Genomic DNA, 23,765 nt, shown 5'->3' on the forward strand with positions numbered 1-23,765 from the left:
GCCAGAAAAAAATAAGAGTGACACCATTCTAAAAACTGAAGCCATCAAGTGCTTCACAGGAATTAATGCAATATGGAAGGAAAAAATAAAGTTTTCCCACAGAAATGTACATTTGTCCTCAATTTTACATTTTTTTACAAGGATAACAGAAGAAAATCAACCAGAAAATTTGTTGTAAAATTTCTCCTGGTAATGTTGATACCCCATATGTGGTGGACAACTACTGCGCGGCAGGACTCGTAAGGGAGGAAGCGCTATATGACTTTTAGAGGGAAACATTTTCTGGAATAGATAGTGCCATGTCAAGTATTCAGAGCCCCTGATGTGCATAAGCAGTGGAAACCCCCCACACGTGACCCCATTTTGGAACTACACCCCTCAAGGAACTTATCTAGCGGTGTGGTGACCACCTTGATCTCACAGATGCTACAGAATTTTATAATGTTGAGCTTCGAAAATGAAAAAATACATTTTTGCCACAAAAATGTTTTTTAGCCCCTTATTTTTTCTTTTTCACAAGGGTAACAGGAGAAAATGGACAATAGAATTTATTGTGAAATTTCTCCTGAGTACGCCAATACCCCATATGTGGTTGAAAATGACTTTTGAGGCAGAATACAAAGCTCAGAAGTGAAATAACGCCATATTGTAGTGCAGATTTTGCTGCACTGGTTTGAAGGTGCCATGTCACGTTGTCAGAGCCCCTGAGGTGCCAGAACAGCAGAACCTCATTTTGCAAACTACACCTCTTAATTAATTCATCTAGGGCTTCAGTGATCATATTGATGCCACAGGCAGGGCAGGGATGAGGGGTCGGCATCTGCCCAGGGCGCTACCTCCAGCTTACATGAGGGGGCTCATTTTGAAAAAAAAAAACAACTGAAATTGCTGAATCCCTGCCTCTGCCCATCACCTTCTTCCAGCCGCAGGCATTCAGCAGAGCTATGGCTAGGGTGCGGTCACACAGGGTAGCAATGTCAGTCACTGACAGCGCTCACCCCTCTCTCTGCTTGTACCCCGGCCATTGTTCAGTCCCCACACTCAATTGTAGTTACATCTGGAGACAGAGCTGCGCTGGACAGTGAGCCGGGATTAGGTGAGTATAAGCTTTTTCTTATATTTTTTCACTATTTTCATAAAGAATGGAGGTTATTATACCTAGGGCCGGTGAGGACATTCCAAGAGGAGCTGGGTATGGAGAGACAAGAGGGGCTGTGGAGGCATCACACGAGGGGCTGGATAAGAGGACATAAGGAGATGGCTATAGGGACATTATAAGAGGGGCTGTCTATGGGGACATTATAAGAGGGGCTAGCTATGGGGACAAAAGGAGCTGGCTATGGGGACATTTTAAGTGGGACTGGCTATGGAGACATAAAGGGCTGTCTATGGGGACATTATAAGAGGGGCTAGCTATGGGGACATTAGAAGGGGGCTTTCGGGGCATAATGAGAGGCTGACCATACTGTATTGGATGCTGTTGGGGACCTTATATTGGGGGTTGTGTTACCATACTGTATAGGGGGCTGTGATGGATATACAGTGTGGGGTGCTGTTGGGGACATTATACTGTATATAAGGGTCTGTGAGGCCATTTTACTGTATGGGGTGCTGTGAGGATCATAATACTATATAATGGAAAACTATGATGGGCATCATAGTGTATATTGGGGCTGTAGGGATGAGGACTGCCTTACCCTGTTCTTACCCTTGAAGACAACTGACGTGCTATGTGAATATCGTTGTGCGATTTTATTTGTAATAGTAACGTGTGTACCATGGTAATGTACAGTATATATGGTATAAGCTAAGGATAGGGCAGCATAGGGTATAGAATAAGGATAATAGTTTAGCATAGAAAATAAGAAATGGTTAAGGATAGCATTAGACCAGTGGGTGGGCACTAGTGCTGATAAAAGGGGGGTACTTCCTGGTTAGAGGAAGTTCTGTGTCAGCTAGAGAAGTGTATAGTGGAGTTCAAGATCAGATGGAAGGGCAGCATTGCTGCTGGGGGTAGCATGGACCAAACGTTCAAGGCAGTGGGAGGCTAAATGGAGATCCCAGATGGACATTCCAACAGCGTCTGGTGGAGCCCAGGGCTTGGGCCAGTAGCATGGAGCGGGCCTGGTCTTCCGACGTCACAAAGTCAGTGGACATGGAGATACATGGGGTACAGGTGGCTGGTCCCAGGTTCACTGACGGAGTGGACAACAAATCTCTGAGGCTGATGGAGTCAGTGGGCTTCGGGGTATCCCATAATGAACAAGTGGCAGAACAGAAGAGGAGTTGTACTAAGGAGAAAGGAAGTCTATCCCACCTGTATCCACCTGTTGAACTTGGACTGTTTAGTAAAAGTTTGACAGTTGCAGAACCAGGTGGCCCTTGCATTGTGTGTGGCGGCTCCTAAGGACGGAAGCCTGGAAGCAGTGTAGACCTGCGGCCTACAAGTGAGTTTGAGGTACCCCACACCCTACAGCACAATGAAGCTGCTACACCACTTTTCTGTAAAGTGCCAGAGCTGTCATGATCTCTGCAGGCAGAGATCATAGCAAGCCTATAGAGGGACAAGCTCTCGGAAGATGGAACTATACTGACCATGAACTAAGCCTGCCGCGCAACTAGAAATAGCCAGGTAGCATTTCCTATTTATCGCTAGATGCCCAGCTCTGGCCTAAGACCTAAATAGCTAGCAGAGGGAAATATAAGACCTGGCTCACCTCTAGAGAAATATTCCAAAGAAGACAGTAGCCCCCCACATATAATGACGGTGAGTTCAGATGAAACAACAAACGCAGCAGGAAAATAGTCTTAGCAAATTTGAGGTCCGCTTACTAGATAGCAGAAGACAGATAGTAAACTTTCATGGTCAGCAGAAAAACACTAACAAAACACCATCCAGAGATTACCTTAAACTCTGGCATTAACTCATAACGCCAGAGTAGCAATCCCTGATCAACGAGAGCTTTCCAGACACAGTAACAAAACTTCAGCTGTGAACTGGAACAAATAGGCAAAACAAAACATGGACAAAAGTCCAACTTATCTAGTAGTTGTCTAGAAGCAGGAACAAGCACTGAGAGGCATCAGATAACATTGTTGACCGGCAAGAAACCACCAGAGAAATGAGCTTAAATAGCGACACCCACTACTGATGGAACCAGGTGAAACAGGAAAGAGGATGACAAGTCCAATTCCACAAGCGGCCACCGGGGGAGCCCAGAATCCAAATTCACAACAGTACCCCCCCCTCAAGGAGGGGGCACCGAACCCTCACCAGATCCACCAGGGCGACCAGGATGAGCCCTATGGAAGGCACGAACAAGATCAGAAGCATGAACATCAGATGCATTGACCCAAGAATTATCCTCCTGGCCGTAACCCTTCCAGTTGACCAGATACTGGAGTCTCCGTCTGGAAACACGAGAGTCCAAAATTTTCTCCACAACGTACTCCAACTCACCCTCAACCAACACCGGAGCAGGAGGCTCAACTGAAGGTACAACAGGTACCTCATACCTGCGCAATAACGACCGATGAAAAACGTTATGAATGGAAAAGGACGCAGGGAGGTCCAAACGGAAAGAAACAGGATTAAGAATCTCCAATATTCTATAAGGGCCGATGAACCGAGGTTTAAACTTAGGAGAAGAGACCCTCATAGGGACAAAACGAGAAGACAACCACACCAAATCTCCAACACAAAGCCGAGAACCAACACGACGATGACGGTTGGCAAAACGCTGAGTCTTCTCCTGGGACAACTTCAAATTGTCCATAACCTGCCCCCAGATGTGATGCAATCTCTCCACCACCGCATCCACTCCAGGACAATCCGAGGATTCCACCTGACCGGAGGAAAATCGAGGGTGAAACCCCGAATTACAGAAAAACGGGGACACCAAGGTGGAAGAGCTGGCCCGATTATTGAGGGCGAACTCCGCCAATGGCAAAAAAGCAACCCAATCATCCTGGTCAGCAGAGACAAAACACCTCAGATATGTCTCCAGGGTCTGATTAGTCCGCTCGGTCTGGCCATTAGTCTGAGGGTGAAAAGCAGATGAAAAAGACAAATCTATGCCCATCCTAGCACAGAATGCCCGCCAAAATCTAGACACAAATTGGGTACCTCTGTCAGAAACGATATTCTCAGGAATACCGTGCAATCGGACAACATTCTGAAAAAACAGAGGAACCAACTCAGAAGAAGAAGGCAACTTGGGCAGAGGAACCAAATGGACCATTTTAGAGAAACGGTCACAGACCACCCAGATGACAGACATCTTCTGGGAAACAGGCAGATCTGAAATAAAATCCATCGAGATGTGTGTCCAAGGCCTCTTAGGAATAGGCAAGGGCAACAGCAGTCCGCTAGCCCGAGAACTACAAGACTTGGCCCGAGCACAAATGTCACATGACTGCACAAAGACTCGCACATCTCGTGACAGGGAAGGCCACCAGAAGGATCTTGCCACCAAATCCCTGGTACCAAAAATTCCGGGATGACCTGCCAATGCAGAAGAATGTACCTCAGAGATGACTCTACTGGTCCAATCATCCGGAACAAACAGTCTATCAGGCGGACAACGATCCGGTCTATCCGCCTGAAACTCTTGCAAGGACCGCCGCAGATCAGGAGAAACGGCCGACAAAATTACTCCCTCCCTAAGGATACCTGTGGGTTCAGAATTACCAGGAGAGTCCGGGTCAAAACTCCTAGAAAGGGCATCTGCCTTAACATTCTTAGAACCCGGTAGGTATGACACCACAAAATTAAAGCGAGAAAAAAATAAAGACCAGCGCGCCTGTCTAGGATTCAGGCGCCTGGCAGTCTCAAGATAAATCAAATTTTTGTGGTCAGTCAATACCACCACCTGATGCCTAGCCCCCTCGAGCCAATGGCGCCACTCCTCAAACGCCCACTTCATGGCCAAAAGCTCCCGATTCCCAACATCATAATTCCGCTCTGCGGGCGAAAATTTGCGAGAAAAGAAGGCACAAGGCCTAATGACGGAGCAGTCGGAACCTTTCTGCGACAACACTGCCCCAGCTCCGATCTCCGAAGCGTCAACCTCAACCTGAAAAGGCAGATTCACATCAGGCTGACGCAACACAGGGGCAGAGGCAAAACGGTGCTTAAGCTCCTGAAAGGCCTCTACAGCATGAGGGGACCAATTAGCAACATCAGCGCCTTGTCTGGTCAAATCAGTCAGTGGTTTAACGACATCCGAAAAACCAGCAATAAATCGGCGGTAAAAGTTGGCAAAGCCCAAAAATCTCTGAAGACCCTTAAGAGAGGAGGGCTGAGTCCAGTCACAAATAGCTTGCACCTTGACGGGATCCATCTCAATGGAAGAGGGAGAAAAAATATACCCCAAAAAGGAAATTTTCTGGACCCCAAAAACGCACTTAGACCCCTTCACACATAAAGAATTAGACCGCAGAACCTGAAAAACTCTCCTGACCTGCTGGACATGAGAGTCCCAGTCATCAGAAAAAATCAGAATATCATCCAGATATATTATCATAAATTTATCCAGAAAATCGCGGAAAATATCATGCATAAAAGACTGGAAAACTGAAGGGGCATTAGAAAGACCAAAAGGCATGACCAAATACTCAAAGTGGCCCTCGGGCGTATTAAATGCGGTCTTCCACTCATCCCCCTGCCTGATCCGCACCAAATTATACGCCCCACGAAGATCAATTTTAGAGAACCACTTAGCCCCCTCTATACGAGCAAACAAATCAGTAAGCAATGGCAATGGGTATTGATACTTAACAGTGATCTTATTCAGAAGCCGATAATCAATACATGGTCTCAAAGAGCCGTCTTTTTTTGAGACAAAGAAAAACCCAGCTCCCAAGGGAGAAGAAGATGGACGAATATGTCCCTTTTCCAAAGACTCCTTTATATATTCCCGCATAGCAGCATGTTCCGGCACAGACAGATTAAACAAACGACCCTTTGGATATTTACAACCCGGTATCAAATCTATGGCACAATCGCACTCACGGTGCGGAGGTAACGACCCAAGCTTGGGTTCGTCAAAGACGTCTTGATAATCAGAGAGGAACTCAGGGACTTCAGAGGGAATGGACGAAGAAATAGAAACCAAAGGTAAGTCCCCATGAATACCCTTACATCCCCAGCTCAACACAGACATTGCTCTCCAGTCCAAGACTGGATTGTGAGACTGCAACCATGGCAATCCCAGTACCAAATCGTCATGTAAATTATACAGCACCAGGAAACGAATAATCTCCTGGTGATCCGGATTGATACGCATGGTTACTTGTGTCCAGTATTGTGGTTTATTATTAGCCAATGGGGTGGAGTCAATCCCCTTCAGAGGAATAAGAGTCTCCAAAGGCTCTAAATCAAAACCACAACGATTGGCAAAGGACCAATCCATAAGACTCAGAGCGGCGCCAGAGTCAACATAGGCGTCCGTGGCAATGGATGACAAAGAGCAAATCAGGGTTACAGACAAAATAAACTTAGACTGAATGGTGCCAATGGAAACAGACTTATCAAGCTTCTTTGTACGCCTAGAGCATGCTGATATAACATGAGTAGAATCCCCACAATAGAAACACAATCCATTCTTCCGTCTAAAATTCTGTCGCTCGCTCCTGGACAGAATTCTATCACACTGCATACTTTCTGGCGTCTTTTCCATAGACACCGCCAGATGGTGCACCGGTTTGCGCTCCCGCAGACGCCTATCAATCTGAATAGCCATTGTCATTGACTCATTCAGACCTGCAGGCACAGGGAACCCCACCATAACATCCTTAACGGCATCAGAGAGACCTTCTCTGAAAGTTGCCGCCAAGGCGCACTCATTCCACTGAGTAAGCACAGACCATTTACGGAATTTTTGGCAGTAAACTTCAGCTTCGTCTTGCCCCTGAGATAGTGCCATCAAAGTTTTTTCTGCCTGAAGTTCCAAATGAGGTTCCTCATAAAGCAAGCCCAAGGCCAGAAAAAACGCATCCACATCGCGCAACGCAGGATCCCCTGCTGGCAATGAGAAGGCCCAATCTTGAGGGTCACCCCTGAGCAAGGAAATCACAATCCTAACCTGCTGAGCAGGGTCTCCAGCTGAACGAGACTTCAGGGACAAATAAAGCTTACAATTATTTCGGAAATTCTGGAAGCTAGCTCTATTCCCTGTGAAGAACTCCGGCAAAGGAATTCTCGGCTCAGATACCGGAGCATGTACCACAAAATCTTGTAAATTTTGTACTTTCGTGATGAGATTATTCAAACCCGCAGTTACACTCTGAAGATCCATTATTGTCAGGTGCACACAGAGCCATACAGAGATTAGGAGGAGAGAGAGAAAAAAGACTGCAGCAAGGCAGACTGGAGGAAAAAAAAAAAAAAAAAAAAATTCCAGCAGACTTCTAATAACTCTCCTTTCTCAACCTGGGTCTTTAACACTTTATTGGCCGGTCAAACTGTCATGATCTCTGCAGGCAGAGATCATAGCAAGCCTATAGAGGGACAAGCTCTCGGAAGATGGAACTATACTGACCATGAACTAAGCCTGCCGCGCAACTAGAAATAGCCAGGTAGCATTTCCTATTTATCGCTAGATGCCCAGCTCTGGCCTAAGACCTAAATAGCTAGCAGAGGGAAATATAAGACCTGGCTCACCTCTAGAGAAATATTCCAAAGAAGACAGTAGCCCCCCACATATAATGACGGTGAGTTCAGATGAAACAACAAACGCAGCAGGAAAATAGTCTTAGCAAATTTGAGGTCCGCTTACTAGATAGCAGAAGACAGATAGTAAACTTTCATGGTCAGCAGAAAAACACTAACAAAACACCATCCAGAGATTACCTTAAACTCTGGCATTAACTCATAACGCCAGAGTAGCAATCCCTGATCAACGAGAGCTTTCCAGACACAGTAACAAAACTTCAGCTGTGAACTGGAACAAATAGGCAAAACAAAACATGGACAAAAGTCCAACTTATCTAGTAGTTGTCTAGAAGCAGGAACAAGCACTGAGAGGCATCAGATAACATTGTTGACCGGCAAGAAACCACCAGAGAAATGAGCTTAAATAGCGACACCCACTACTGATGGAACCAGGTGAAACAGGAAAGAGGATGACAAGTCCAATTCCACAAGCGGCCACCGGGGGAGCCCAGAATCCAAATTCACAACACAGAGCATAATCGGACAGCAGTTCAGTCGCGACAACCGCTCTTGGGCACATTACATATGGGTGGCTTTGGTGACTGACATACTGTGTAGGAGGACAGTGTGAGAAGGGGGCACAGTTTGGAGAGAACAACATAGTTGGCTGGCTGAGGATATAGTGTGAAATGGGCACAGTATGAATATGGAGATGGGGCAGAGTGCAATGGGGCACAGAATGGAGAGTGGTTAGCATGGTGGGGGGACAGTATGGAGTTATAGAGTGTAAGAGAAAACTGTGTAGAGGGGACCCCCATGGTGTAGGCCATGGTTTATAGGGGCCAAAGGTGTGGTGGTTATAATTTAAAATGGCAGACACTGGGGATGTTATAGCTGATAATGTCAGACAGAAGGGTGGTTATACTGTAAAACCACAGGGTCCTGGTTCTTACCGCGGCTTTGCTTTCCTCACAGGGAGAGTGATGTCACTCTTGGAAGCAAGGGAAGATCTTCTTTATCAGGTAAACACAAGCATACAACATGTTCACACTCCAGGCCAGAAGGGGGAGCTCTGATCCAGCTTGTGGGTGGCTCCCCTATATATATATATTCTGGTCTGGAGTGAAAGTGAGTTAGTTCCTGTCAGAGAGACAGAGGAGAAGGAAGCAAAGGGGCCGTGCAGCCACGAGAAAGTGCTGCAGCTCCTGGACAGAGATAACACAGAATGAAGAACAGCTTGTAGTGAGTGTGCAGGAGAGCGGAACACAGGAGAGTAAAGAGCTGGGGAGAATAGCTGCGACTCAGCTACCTCCTTGCAGAGTGCAGATACCGGTAGCCAGAAGACCAAGGTTGTTTCCAACTCTAAGAGGCACAGCAGAAACAGGCTACACGTCACCTGTCCGCCATAATACCCAGGAGACACAGTAGCGCATAGAGCCCAGGTCGTGATAGAGTCCCTGTAAAAAGGCTTGAGCCACATGCCATTCGGGTTAGTGTCCCACCTTTAAGAAGGACAGAGAAAACAGTGAGGACCTTGACAGAAGCCACAGGCAGCAAGGGACTACACCACAGTGCTAGTAGGAAGGCTTTCAACTCCACCTGGTAAAGGGGACTCTGACCTTGCTTCCAAGCTGGCCGGACCCTGCCTGTACCTGTAATCAAGGTACCTGGTGTAAGTGTTTACTTATTTATACTGACTATGTCTCATCAGTATGGTGGTTCCTGTATGGTCCACAGTCTGATAATGACTGATAACAACAACTCCCAGCATCTACTTACTGTTGTTAAGGACATACTTGGAGTTGTAGATTCTGAGATACAAATGTATATGGGCCTGACTTCCGACATTACAACTGATTGCTGTACGAAGCTTGGTGATGTATACATGTACTGATGGTGGTCTGATTTTGTATGTATTTACTGACAGTGGTTTTGTCATGTATTCATGTAATGATGGTGATTTTAGTGACCTATTAATTACTGATGGTTCTTGTGCCATTTTTACGTGCTGTCGATGGTTCTGGTGATGTTTGCTTGTACTGATGTATTCATGTAGTGATGATGGTTTAGGTGTGAATACAGCATCAGAACTATCATCACAATGTGAATACATCACTAGAACCAGGCAAAATTGTACAATTCTGACCACTGTCACTTTATTAGGTAATAACTCTGGAATGCTGCAACGAATCAGTGATTCTGAGAATGCTTTTTCATGACACATTGTAATTTATGTTAGTAGTAAATTTAGGTAAAAATTTTTAGCGTTTATTTCTGGATACATCAGAATTTTGGTGAAAATTTAAATTTTGCAATTTAAATTTTTATATCCTTAAACTAGTTAGTCATGCTGTACAAAATAATTTATAAATAACATTTCCCACATGTCTATCTTACATCAGCACAATTTTTGAAACATAATTTTTGCTGTTAGGAAGTTAGAAGGGTTAAAAGTTAATCAACAATTTCATACTTTTCCAACAAAATTTACAAAATTATTTTTTATACAGACCACATCACATATGAAGTGACTTTGAGGGGCCTATCAGCCAGAAAAAAATAAGAGTGACAACATTCTAAAAACTGAACCCATCAAGTGCTTCACAGGAATTAATGCAATATGGAAGGAAAAATTAACATTTTATTTTTTTCCTACAGAAATGTTAATTTGTCCTCAATTTTTCATTTTTACATGGATGACAGAAGAAAATGAACCATACAATTTGCTGTAAAATTTCTCCTGAGTATGTCGATACCCCATATGTGGTGGACAACTACTGCGTGGCAGGACTCGTAAGGGAGGAAGCGCTAATTGACTTTTGGAGGGAAACATTTTCTGGAATAGATAGTGCCATGTCAAGTATTCAGAGCCCCTGATGGGCCTAAGCAGTGGAAACCCCCACACGTGACCCCATTTTGGAAACTACACCCCTCAAGGAACTTATCTAGCGGTGTGGTGACCACTTTGATCCCACAGATGCTACACAGAATTTTATAATGTTGAGCTTCGAAAATGAAAAAATACATTTTTCCCACAAAAATGTTTTTTAGCCCCTTATTTTTTCATTTTCACAAGGGTAACAGGAGAAAATGGACAATAGAATTTATTGTGAAATTTCTCCTGAGTACGCCAATACCCCATATGTGGTTGAAAATGACTTTTGAGGCAGAATACAAAGCTCAGAAGTGAAATAACGCCATATTGTAGTACAGATTTTGCTGCACTGGTTTGAGGGTGCCATGTCACGTTGTCAGAGCCCCTGAGGTGCCAGAACAGCAGAACCTCATTTTGCAAACTACACCTCTTAATTAATCTAGGGCTTCAGTGATCATATTGACGCCACAGGCAGGGCAGGGACGAGGGGTCGGCATCTGCCCAGGGCGCTACCTCCTGCTTACATGAGGGGGCTCATTTTGGAAAAAAAAAACTGAAATTGCTGAATCCCTGCCTCTGCCCATCACCTTCTTCCAGCCGCAGGCATTCAGCAGAGCTATGGCTAGGGTGCGGTCACACAGGGTAGCAGTGTCAGTCACTGACACCGCTCACCCCTCTCTCTGCTTGTACCCCGGCCATTGTTCAGTCCCCACACTCAATTGTAGTTACATCTGGAGACAGAGCTGCGCTGGTCAGTGAGCCGGGATTAGGTGAGTATAAGCTTTTTCTTATATTTTTTCATTATTTTTGTAAAGAATGGAGGTTACTATACCTAGGGCCGGTGAGGACATTCCAAGAGGAGCTGGGTATGGAGACAAGAGGGGCTGTGGAGGCATCACACGAGGGGCTGGATAAGAGGACATAAGGAGATGGCTATAGGGACATTATAAGAGGGGCTGTCTATGGGGACATTATAAGAGGGGCTAGCTATGGGGACATTATTAGAGGGGCTGTCTATGGGGACATTATAAGAGGGGCTGTCTATGGGGACATTATAAGAGGGGCTGTCTATGGGGACATTATAAGAGGGGCTGCCTATGGCGACATTATAAGAGGGGCTGCCTATGGGGACATAATAAGAGGGGCTGTCTATGGGGAAATTATAAGAGGGGCTGTCTATGGGGACATTATAAGAGGGGCTGTCTATGGGGAAATTATAAGAGGGGCTGTCTATGGGGAAATTATAAGAGGGGCTGTCTATGGGGAAATTATAAGAGGGGCTGTCTATGGGGACATTATAAGAGGGGCTGTCTATGGGGACATTATAAGAGGGGCTGTCTATGGGGACATTATAAGAGGGGCTGTCTATGGGGACATTATAAGAGGGGCTGTCTATGGGGACATTATAAGAGGGGCTGCCTATGGCGACATTATAAGAGGGGCTGTCTATGGGGACATTATAAGAGGGGCTGCCTATGGGGACATTATAAGAGGGGCTGTCTATGGGGAAATTATAAGAGGGGCTGTCTATGGGGACATTATAAGAGGGGCTGTCTATGGGGAAATTATAAGAGGGGCTGTCTATGGGGAAATTATAAGAGGGGCTGTCTATGGGGACATTATAAGAGGGGCTGTCTATGGGGACATAATAAGAGGGGCTGTCTATGGGGAAATTATAAGAGGGGCTGTCTATGGGGACATTATAAGAGGGGCTGTCTATGGGGAAATTATAAGAGGGGCTGTCTATGGGGAAATTATAAGAGGGGCTGTCTATGGGGACATTATAAGAGGGGCTGTCTATGGGGACATTATAAGAGGGGCTGTCTATGGGGACATTATAAGAGGGGCTGTCTATGGGGACATTATAAGAGGGGCTGTCTATGGGGACATTATAAGATGGGCTGCCTATGGGAACTTGACATTCCAAAAAGACAATGACCCTAAGCACACAGCAAAAATAACAAAGGAGCGGCTTCAGAACAACTCTGTGACCATTCTTGACCGGCCCAGCCAGAGCCCTAAACCCAATGGAGCATCTCTGGAGAGACCTGAAAATGGCGTCCACCAACGTTCACCATCCAACCTGACGGAACTGGAGAGGATCTGCAAGGAAGAATGGCCGAGGATCCCCAAATCCAGGGGTGAAAAACTTGTTGCATCATTCCCAAGAAGACTCATGGCTGTACTAGCTCAAAAGGGGCTTCTATCAGTACTGAGCAAAGGGGCTGAAGACTTATGACCATGTGACATTTCAGTTTTTTCTTTTTCAATAAATTTGCTAAAATTTCCACGTTACTGTTATCTTTTCAGTAAAGATGGGGTGCAGAGTGTAGATTAATGAGAAAAAAATAACTTTTTTGAATTGACCAAATGGCTGCAATGACACACAGAGGGTATGAATACTTTCCTCACCCACTGGTTATACCTATGGCTATACTCCATTTCTGTGTTAGTCTGTGTTGTTGTATACAAGTGACTGGTTCTCACAAACTCGTTTGAAGAAGCAATAAGAAATGGGCAACATTAACGACTGTATACGTAGTGGTCAGCTAATGAAACTTAGTGCAGCAGATGAAGCGCATCATGTTACTTCCCTAAAACATGGGAAGATGCACAGCAGCGCCATCAACTCAGAACCGGCAACAACCAGTGGGAACCAGCTACACTTGTCTACTGTTTGGAGAAGTCTGGCCAGAAGTGGCGTTCATGGAAGAATTGTGGCCAAACGTTAAAAAAGTGACAAAAACAAATGATGGAGGTGATTGCGGTCACCAGATACTGATGATGGAGGTAACGGGCGGTCTGCAAGTATTGATTTTATTTAGATTTCTCTTTGCATTTTGTTAATTGATAAACTATTCAGACTTGTATTTTTTAAAGAATTCTTATTTTGCAGCATTTTTTTCAAACATGTCTAAAAGGTTTGCGCAGTACTGTATATATAGAAGTCACACTTGGCAAACGTTCTAGCTCATAATTATAGGTATCAGGTCAATGACTGAATCACAAGGGTATAATGAATGCAGTTCAGGTCCCACTGGGCTTGACGTTGTGCAGTGTGATTACCCGGGTGGGAAGAGATTTGGAGCGGCCCTCAGAGCAGGGAGGGTATATATATATATGTGTATATGTATGTATATATGTGTGTATAGACTTGAGTCATGGGATGTGACTGCTGATCTGAGATGCGGTGAGTGTGAAGAGGCGGCACAGACATTTTGTATCCACTATAACAAGATAAACAAGAATCATTCTACAAAAGAAAAACTTTTATTTTGCCTTTTGGATTGTGAATTGTTAAAAGTATTTACCAAAGCCCCTTATTGGGGAACGTCTGACAACTATTTAAAGTGTATCGCCAGCTTAAAGGGGGTGTTCACCTTTGGGGACATGACATTTTTTTTTAACTTAATTGCATGTAATTAGGGCTAAAAATATATTTTTTTGCAATTGCGCTTCTGTAAACATTTTGCACCTTTTACTTTTTGCAGCCTCTGGTTGCACTGTCTATTGCAATGAGTTAACTGAGAATTCGTCAGTCAGCTCGCCATGACAATCTGATGGAGGACTTTGCAGCTTTATTTGATTAGTTTTCTTCTATGGCTCTTTTCATCCGATTTAGGACCGTAAACCACATCAAAGTTAGAAGTGCAGGGACACAAAGAGTCTGTAACAGCCAAAAGGTGCAACATGTTTATGGAAACCCAATTGCAAAAATGATTGTTATCCCCAAATCCATGCATTTAATAAAAAAAAAGTCCCAAAAGGCGGACGACCCTAAACACTGGTGAAGACGCAATGTGGACGGAAAGTTTTAGTTTGTATTTTTTTCTTATCAGGGAAACATTGAAAAAGTTTCGATTTTTTTTCAGCTTTCAAACTTTTTTGTTGTTGTTGGAAGCGGATATAAATGTGCGTGAAGGTTTCACAAAATGTGATTGTTCATCATATGAAGGTAAGACTGTGTTTTCTTTTTTTTTTTCAGGAAACCAATTTATATAAAAATATTCAGTTGAAAAAAGACCAATGCAAACTTCTCCAGCACTGATACATGAGACAATTATCCGGTGGACAGGTTATTTTTTTAACTCATCCTGTTGATTAGATGGCTGCCCTAACACCTGTCCTGTCTGCATACTTTATTTTATTCCAGTAGAACATTTCTTTAAGGGATTCTCCATCACTTATCCATTCCACCCAAATGGGTGATGTATGGGACAGTTGCAGAGAGAACCATCCGATGTACAGATACACAGCTCATCTGTTCTAATTCATGGGACATCCCTCTGCATACAGCAAGAAGTCTCCACATTTAGGCAGAAGAGAGAGGAAATCCCTTTAACAAAGCACGTAGGTCCTCACCTGTGATACTAGAGACAGCAGAAATACAGGGAACAATGTGAAACTGGGCTCCGGACAAACTGCAAGTCTGACATTTTTAAATTTTGGAATGGAAAAAGGAAGGAACAAAAATAATAGAACAGAATGACAATGTTTGGTTTCAGCAGCCTCTATGTATCACTGAAGAATTATAAAACAGATATAACAGAGTGATAATGTTTGGTTTCAGCAGCCTCTATTTATCACTGCAGAATAATAAAAGTGATAGAAGAGAACGACAACGTTTGGTTTCAGCAGCCTCTATGTATCACTGCAGAATGAGTTGCCATTCATATCAGTCTCTGAGCGTGTCCAGCATCGTGCTCAGTACCCTTCATCTTTCTTCTTTGTCTTTGAGATGAGTAGTTTAAATATTATTACTGATCCATTAAAAAATAACTTGTTTTAATTTGTTTGTTTCTCATAAATCAATAGTACACATGAAAATAAGTAACTTTGTCATTTATCTTTTCAGAGAAATCTGCTTCTTTCTCCTCCTGGACTGATCTTTCAATCTCAGTACAAGGGTAAAAGCTGTAAAATGTATATTCCGTGAAGAGAGATGTGCACAATACTGAGATACTGTAGCTGTTGACAGTTGCTGCCTATAAGATTCTAGAGGAGAGGAGAGAAGGGAAGAGCTGGAGGAGACCCTGACATTCTGCTGCAAGTTCTCCTGAAATGACAGTTAACTGTAACTGTCATTTCAGGAGAACTTGAGATCGGACAAGAGAGTTGCTGCCTTTAAGATTCTATGGAGTGATAGGGGGAGGAAAATGGAGGAGCTAGAGGAGACACTGACATTCTGCTGCAAGTTTTCCTGAAATGACAGTTACACTTTAAAATCTATGTTTAAAAAAAGGAAAAAAAATTGAAATGTAACTGTTGTTTCGGGAGAACTTGAGATTGGACATGACATTTGCTGCCTATAAGATTCTATGGAAGGGAAGGGGATGAGGAGAAGGGAGGAGCTAGAGGAAACACTGACATTCTGCTCCTAGTTCTCCTAAAAGTTGAAATGTAACTTGTTTCAGGAGAACTTGCAGTAAAATGTCAGCGTCTCCTCCCCCTCCCCTCTACGTAGAATCTTTTAAGAACCAAGGATCATCTACTATCACAGTAATGTGAACGTCTGTCTTTCCTAAGTACAGATTTTACCCCTGAATTGTGAGCAAAGGATCAGTCCAGGAGGAGAAAGAAGCGGAGTTCTCTGATAAGATAATTTACAAAGTTGCATATTTGCATGCGTACTATTGATTTATGAAATAAAAGTTAAAGCAATGCTGACTCTTTACATATAATAGTTGCGTTCCTCCACATCAGGTCTCCAAAAGTCTTCTCAACTGGACTCTTCACTTTTTACAGTCTGCTGTGCGCATCCATCAGTAAAGTTAGGAATAATCAGCACAAGTGAAGAAGGCTCCAACCAGGGGAGACAGCAGAACCATATAGGGTCCACTAACAGTACAATAACTCATCACTATGCTTTTGAGGTGATAGTGGCCCTCATACCTTTTGGGTCCCTGTGCGGCTGCACAGGTTGCACCAATGGTATGTCCGTCTTTGTTTCCCTCCATAAACTCTTCTTCATACTTATGCCCAACACAAAACACCTTGTCCTTGAATTATTTATAGAATTGTTTTATACTATGAATGCTTTTTATTTTTCCAAACTTTTTGTATTGTTTTTTTTTTTTTTCATTTTATTTCTTTTTTTTCTGAATTTCAGATGAATTTCACAAGTAGTCAAGCAAATTCAACCAAAGTGTCTTCCCAGCTGAGTATGAACCTAGAGGTCCTGAGAACAAGTGTTTTTATCCCGACGTTCCTCTGCTTCTTTTTCTTCTTGTATTTCATAGCTGTGATGTTGAGCATCTTCCTCAAGAGTCCGAGTGCTCGGGAAAGTGCCCGCTATGTCCTGTTTGCCCACATGCTTATTAATGACACTGTGTATCTCGCTCTTGGAATTTTTCTCTTTGCGTTTTACTTTTATCCAATCACTTTTCCCGTGCCCTTCTGTTACATTCTCGTCATCATGTCTTCGACGACTCTGAAGGTCACGCCATTCAACCTGGCAGCCATGTCCTTGGAGCGCTACATAGCCATATGCTACCCGCTAAGACACGGAGAGTTCTGCACAGTGCACAGGTGCGGTATCGCTATTTTGGTCATGTGGACCATAGTCCTGATTCCCCACATTGTGGACGTCATTATTCTCATCTTTTCAGTTGAGAGAGCCTATTTCCTACTTTATTTAAAATGTGGCCGAATAAATCTCGGATTCACCCCGGCACAGGAAATTATTCGAGTTTTTTCAAATGCTTTTACTTTTTCCCTGGCTGGTCTAATCATTATATTCACCTATGCCAAGATCATGATGGTGGCTGTGAAGATGAACTCCGGTAAAGCCTCAGCCTCCAAAGCTGGGAAAACCATCATACTCCACGCGTTTCAGCTCCTGCTGTGCATGACGTCTCTTACCTACAGAATTGTGGAAATGCAGTTCTTAGATAATATAGTACTGCTGGCCGTCATCAATTTTTGCTTTTTCATGTGTCTTCCGAGGCTTATTAGTCCTTTGATATACGGTATAAGGGATGAGCTGTTCTCTAGTAACATGAAAAAATATTTTTTGTGCAACAGGCTGAAGATGTCTTTTAGAAAGTCTTAAAACTAAAAGGCAATATTGATTATAAAGTGGAGATTGTGGTGATTTTTCCATAGTCAAATAAAGGATTTCTACCAAAAACTCCCTTAAATGTGGTTTGCAAGATGTTGATGGCTCCTTGTTGGAGTCTTTCTTCTGATCGAGCACGTTCTGATCTACAGGAAGGCCAAAATCCAGCCAGTACACAGAAGTGGTCCTTTTAATGGATAAATTCAGTACAGACTTTAAGGGGGTGAATAGTTATGCACACTGATGTTTTCAGCTGTTTTGTCCTATTTGTTTGCTTCACAAGAAAAAGAGAACCAAGGTTTACTGCTGTAGGCATGCTTCATAGTTACATAGGTTGAAAAACGACATCGGTCCATCAAGTCCATCAAGTTCTCCCTTTCTCCAGCAATTGTTCATTTTGTCACTAAATTATCTATACCTTGCAATGTTATGTGTATTGAGGATATTGTCCAGCCCTTGCATAAAAGCTGTTATAGTGTCGGCCATTACTACCGCTTGTGGTCGGCATTCCACAGTCTGACTGATCTACAGTAAAGAACCCTTTCCTATTTATCTTCCTTCCACCCGTAATGAGTGCCCCTTGGTCCTTACTGTGGTCCTTGGAAGGAATAAGTCATGCGTCGTCCTCTGTACTGACCACACATATATTTATACATGTAAATGTCATCCCCTCTGAGGTGTCTTTTTTACTAAGCTAAACAAGTTCAACTTTTCCAACCTTTCATCCTATGAGCGGCCTCCATCCTTGTAATAATCTAGTTGACACCTTTGAACTGACTCTAACTTCTGAATCTCCTATTTAAAATGTGGAGCCCAAAACTGGATCCCATATTCTAGATGTGGCCTCACCAGTTATTTGTAAAAGGGTAATAATACATTGGGGTGGAGGGATTTTATCTCTCTTTTTATACATATAGTACTAATATCTTGTTTGCTTTTGCGGCTGCTGTCTGTCATTGAGTACTGCTGCTCAGCTTACTTGTAACCAGAATCCCCCGTCCTTCTCCTGTTCCGTAGTCCGAAATTGTTCGGAAAACGATCACAAAACATAAATTCGGCACGAATATGGCACATTCAGTTTTGTGATTGGAAACACGGTAACATTTGGTAAAAGTACAGGAAAATATTTGCGTTGACACAAAAGTATTTTCACCACTTTTGCACCGATAATGGTGTTGTATCATGAGTGTTTGGCACGTGTTTGATGAGGGAGGGGGGTTGCAGAGCTCAGAGGCGCGGCATTCTTGTAAATAGTTGTTTGTTTTTTCTCCTAACTTTATGTGTGCACTTTGTGGCTAGCCAATCATGGCGCAGGAACATCCACAATGTCCAGACACAACGGCTTGTGTCATAGGCTGCTGAAATCACATGTCCTTCTCCATATAAATAGCGGACATCTTGTTTTAGCGCCATTTTTACACTGTAACAGCGCAGAGAGGCTGCTCCTGACGCTGGCACTATAAGCAGCAAGATTGTAGCTAGTTAGCTAGGCGGTTCTATATCAGTCACATAGTGTAGCTAGATGGTGTCCGGTGTGGCTGTTAAATTTACCTTCCAGCATTTTTATTTTTTATTGTCATTACTGAGGTCCACAGACAAAGCCAGCAGGGAACATGTCCTACAAGTGTGTTGTGCACTGCTTCTAGTGTGCTCCATGCACGAGTATAGCATTCTAATAAATGTTATTTCACTAGCTAAATGTGATACAGCCCGCTGTATCCCACCTTGTCATTTAGTGCTGTGGTGATATGAAACTGTCTGCAGACCTAAGGCACATTAAAAAAAAAATTACAATTTTTCTGTTGGAAAAAGCCCACTGTATCACACTTTGTTGTTGGGTAGTAAATTAAGCTGTCTGCAGATTTCATGCAGATAACCAAAAATGTTTTTCTGTTGCTAAACGTCATACAGTAGGGGACCTGACTTTCAAATAGTTTGTAGCATCTAGTGTGTTATAGATACCTGATCCAGAGACCACCAAAAAATTCTTGTGTTCCTAACGTCATACAGTAGGGGACATCTGACTTTCAAATTCTTTGTAGCATATCTTCATTGTCATACAGGCCTCATCCACACTCAAACAATTCTTTCTTCTGTGAGTAACACGATACATCACGCCTTATATCACCTTGTAATTTACTGTCACTGAAATTCAGCTGTTTGCAGAGGTGGTGCAGAGTTTAAAATCTATTTTTCATGACTTGGAAAAAGCGAGGCTGTTGTTGAAGGGGAATTAGGCTTGGTGTTCAAGATGTATGTGGGGTAGATGGTAAGGTTAGTGAAAACACTAGTGAACCAACGTCACGTCCTGTGCAAAGACATCTGACAACTTCTGTTACAGGACGGGCTACTTCACTACCTTTCTTTGGCAGATGCACAGTGGTACGCCTTGTTGATGAGGCCCTGAAAGACCATGTGCTGGAGTAGATAGCAATCGCAGCTTCAAGTGGCCTTTTCTCCTCATCCTCCACCTCAACATCACACCCAGTACAGTCCACAGAGGTGGCACCCAAATTCCCTTGCTCCCCTCTGTGTCCCAGCTCTCCAACTGTACAACTGACTGTACAGAACCACAGACGGTGGTCTGAAGAGCTTTTTCACACATTCTATGCCATGGTCATCAGAAATGTACTCAAAAGCTTCACAGAGTCAAGAGGAGGAAATCTGCACAACTTTTTTTTTTAGCTTGGATCCTGGGCAGGACGAAGTAGGGTCTGAACGCTATCCTGATCCTCATCATCAGATGTTAACCCCTGGGGGGAGATGATCCTGATGAGACTCAGATATCTGAGGCTCCTGAGGACTGTACTTTGCTGTCAGGGTAGGAAGAGTAGGAGGGCAAATCCTAGGGTGAGGAATGTGATAACAGAAAGGATGATGATGATGAGGTGTTAGATCCCGTTGGTGTGAACATAGAGGCACACAACTGAGTAGGTCATCTGAGGAGGAAGATGAGGAGGTTATGTTGCGCCATATGTCACTGACACGTAGTGATGCAGCCACAACGAGCAATGCATCCTCAGCCACAACTGTTTCTGTGACCAGCAGTGTCCACGGGTCTGCAGCTCACAGGGGTGGCAAAGGTTGTCTAGCCTGGGACTTTTTTGACACTGCAAAGGATGAGCCAACTCACGTAATCTGCCAGCTTTGCAAAAAAAATAACTGAGTAGAGGTAAAAAGTGCAATATAATTTGACTAGTACATGTATGAACTTTCACATGCGCAATCTACATGTGTTACTGTGGGAATCCCACTGCGCAAAAATGCAGATGAGCAGACCTCAACAACCATCAGCCACCCCATCAATCGCATCTGCTGCTTCTTCCTCCTGCTCTGTTACTGTGCCAACTATTGAGATGCAGGTCTTCGACCGCAGAACCTCGGGTTCTTTACCCTCTCCAGTCATGCTGACTGAAAGGCCGCCTTCAGCTGTAACGGAAGCAGACATACCTGCTGTTTTTGACCGATCTCAGAGAATGAGCACACCACTAGTTTCTCAATCCACAGTAACATCTCCTTCTGCACCTCTCTCATAGTCCAGCAGCTTGTCTGGTTCACAATACTCCACCCCGTCTCAGCAGTGCAGCCAGCCCATGGTTCCCAGTTGTGGTCACGTAAAAGATTGTTTCCTCCTATACATGACAAAGCTAGGAGGTTGAACTCCACCATCTCCAGTCTGTTGGCCACAGAAATGCTGCCTTTTTTCCTTGCAGATACAGACGGTTTTCGAAAGCTGATGGCCGTCGCAGTCCCCCAGTACCAATTGCCCAGTCGCCATTACTTTTCTAAGAAAGCTGTGTGTGTACTACACCAGCATGTTGCCGACAACGTCACACCTTCCTTGACTAAATCTATGTCTGCCATGGGTGTCCATCTGTTGGATTGGGAGTAGTAGAAGACCTGTCGGTCCCTATTATACTAATTCTACTGTGGTGAAATTGATGCCACTTTTGTGGTGTTTGCCAATAATTTTTGGAAATGTGAACACTCCTGGTTGTGTCTCCTTCATGCGTGTTGCCTGTAGCAGTAGGCCTCCGAGACCGTCAGGCCTCCAATTCCTTGGACTCAACTAGCCCTGTTACTGTCCTTAGATTTTTCTGACAATGGCAGTCTACAAAACTGATATTTGTGCCACCTGAGTGTGGCTCAGCATGAAAGCAGGTAGAGGTGTTCCATTTGGTATCAGGCTCCCAGCACAGGAGGTCTACACCCACCTTGTCTTACTGTGACGTTCAATTGAAAGCTGTAAATGCTGTCCCAGACCCCAATACCTCATGCCTGGCTGATTGCTGCAGAGCCATCCTACGATCTGTGCTGTGGGTGAATTGAGGCCACTTTCCTGGTGTCTGTCCCTCATGTGATGTGTGTTGGCAGCATTTGGGGCCGTTATGAGGTGTTGTTTTGTTGTGCGTTTGTTCTTTCTTCCCATTGTCATGAATGGCGTTCGGCTATGTTGGGCGAATATTCTACTAATTAATCAGTGAATATTGCAAATTCAGCGATCGTAATCCGAACTAAACACTGAAATATTTGCTCATCTGTAGTCCCGAGTATCCTCCCATCTAATGTAGTTGCAGCCATAGGATTACTCTGTCCTGGGTGCATTACTCTACATTTATCTACATTAAACATTGTTTGCCAATCAGACGTCTTATCCAGATCGTTCTGTAATATTGTAACGTCAAGGTCAGATTTTAGTATCTTACATAGATGGTGTTGTCAGCAAAGAATAGACTGACACTTTACTATCAATCTCATCCACTATTCTTTAGTATCTTTACATGAACTGATGAAATCCCTAAAAAACCAAGTGAAATTCCAGGTTGTAAGATATATAAGACATGCCCAGGTTATACCAGCTGTACATAGAAAATTATGTACAGGAGATACCCAGGTTATACCAGCTGTACAAATATTATTATATACAGGAGATTCCCAGGCTAAACCGGCTGTATATATATAATTATATACAGAAGATGCCCAGGTTATACCAGCTGTGCATATATAATTATATACAGGAGATGCCCAGTGTTACGGAACCACTCAGCACCCAGAATATGTGTGCAGTTATATGTATGTATAATAGGTTCCATGTGAGATGCATCAGCCCACAGGCTGCGCCCCTGGGCAGAGGGGACAAGATATCCCCCTTCTGTCCTCCCCCACCTTTGTAATTCCCACAGTAAATATCGGCAGTCTCCGGCCCCCTGCGGCTATTGTAATGTATGCCTGACGCTTTTCTATTGGCCTGCCCTCTGTATCTGTGTGATATATTCTGTGTCCTGTGAATAAAGTGTTGTCAGACTGGAAATACTTGGAGAAGCAGTGAACTTTTATATGCGCCCATGTAATCAAGGAATTCCAGCCAGCGTCCTTCATTCAGACTCCAGCAAAAGCACAGTGGACCTCCTGAAACACGGGGTGGTACTGAAAGAGGTACCCCAGCTCAGTAGACCCCGTTACACTGGTGGCAGACAGCGGGATATGATACCCCTTCTACAGGAGGAAAGGAATGAATGGAAAACAACTACCAGAAGTTAAAGAGGACTACATTAAAAGATCTGGTGGAAGCCCGAGGGTTAATCGCCAGCAACAAGACAAAAGCGGATTTGATAGCAGCCATCATGGAACACGACAGTGCAGCGCCCTCCAATGTGAACGTGGAGGAGACTGAATTCCAGAGGGAGGTAAAGAACAGACTGGCGTTCTATGGCCCAAACTCTGCAGTAGAGATCATACGAGAGGTGATGGCTGATGTGCGTACTGATCTGAAGGAAAAGATGGCCGAGCGGACCAGGATAGAGCTAGCCAAGATGGAGATGGCAGAGCGGACCAAAGTGGAGCTGGCCAAGATGGAGATGGCAGAGCGGAGAGAGGAGAGTCAGGGAGCAGGGGAAGCTCTGCCCTCCGACCAGGTACCTTCAACAGTAAGCCACAAAAAGATCCAGTATAATGCCTTCCGACAGTTGGGGGAGGCAGAGGAAGACATTGATGGCTTTCTGCAGGACTTTGAGCGGCAGGGTGCCCTTCATCAAATGAAGCCGGAGGAATGGGTTCAGATTCTGGCCAGCAAGCTGACAGGCTGGGCAGCGGACACCTATCGCACGGTACCTGATGAGGACTGTATGGACTATGAGCAGATCAAAGAAGTGATCTTGGCCCGGTATGCGCTGACACCA

The 23,765-nt window shown here is 44.1% G+C and overlaps 1 protein-coding gene across 1 annotated transcript; it reads left to right on the forward strand.

Moving 5' to 3' along the window:
* The first annotated feature begins 16,414 nt into the window (after window positions 1-16,414).
* Window positions 16,415-17,580, forward strand: LOC143790638 (odorant receptor 131-2-like). Its single transcript, XM_077279148.1, has one exon. The coding sequence runs from the start codon at window positions 16,639-16,641 to the stop codon at window positions 17,578-17,580; it is 942 nt and encodes a 313-aa protein (XP_077135263.1). The 5' UTR covers window positions 16,415-16,638.
* The last annotated feature ends 6,185 nt before the right edge of the window (window positions 17,581-23,765 follow it).

The sequence above is a fragment of the Ranitomeya variabilis genome, unplaced genomic scaffold, assembly GCF_051348905.1.
Source record: "Ranitomeya variabilis isolate aRanVar5 unplaced genomic scaffold, aRanVar5.hap1 Scaffold_497, whole genome shotgun sequence".
NCBI lineage: Eukaryota > Metazoa > Chordata > Amphibia > Anura > Dendrobatidae > Ranitomeya > Ranitomeya variabilis.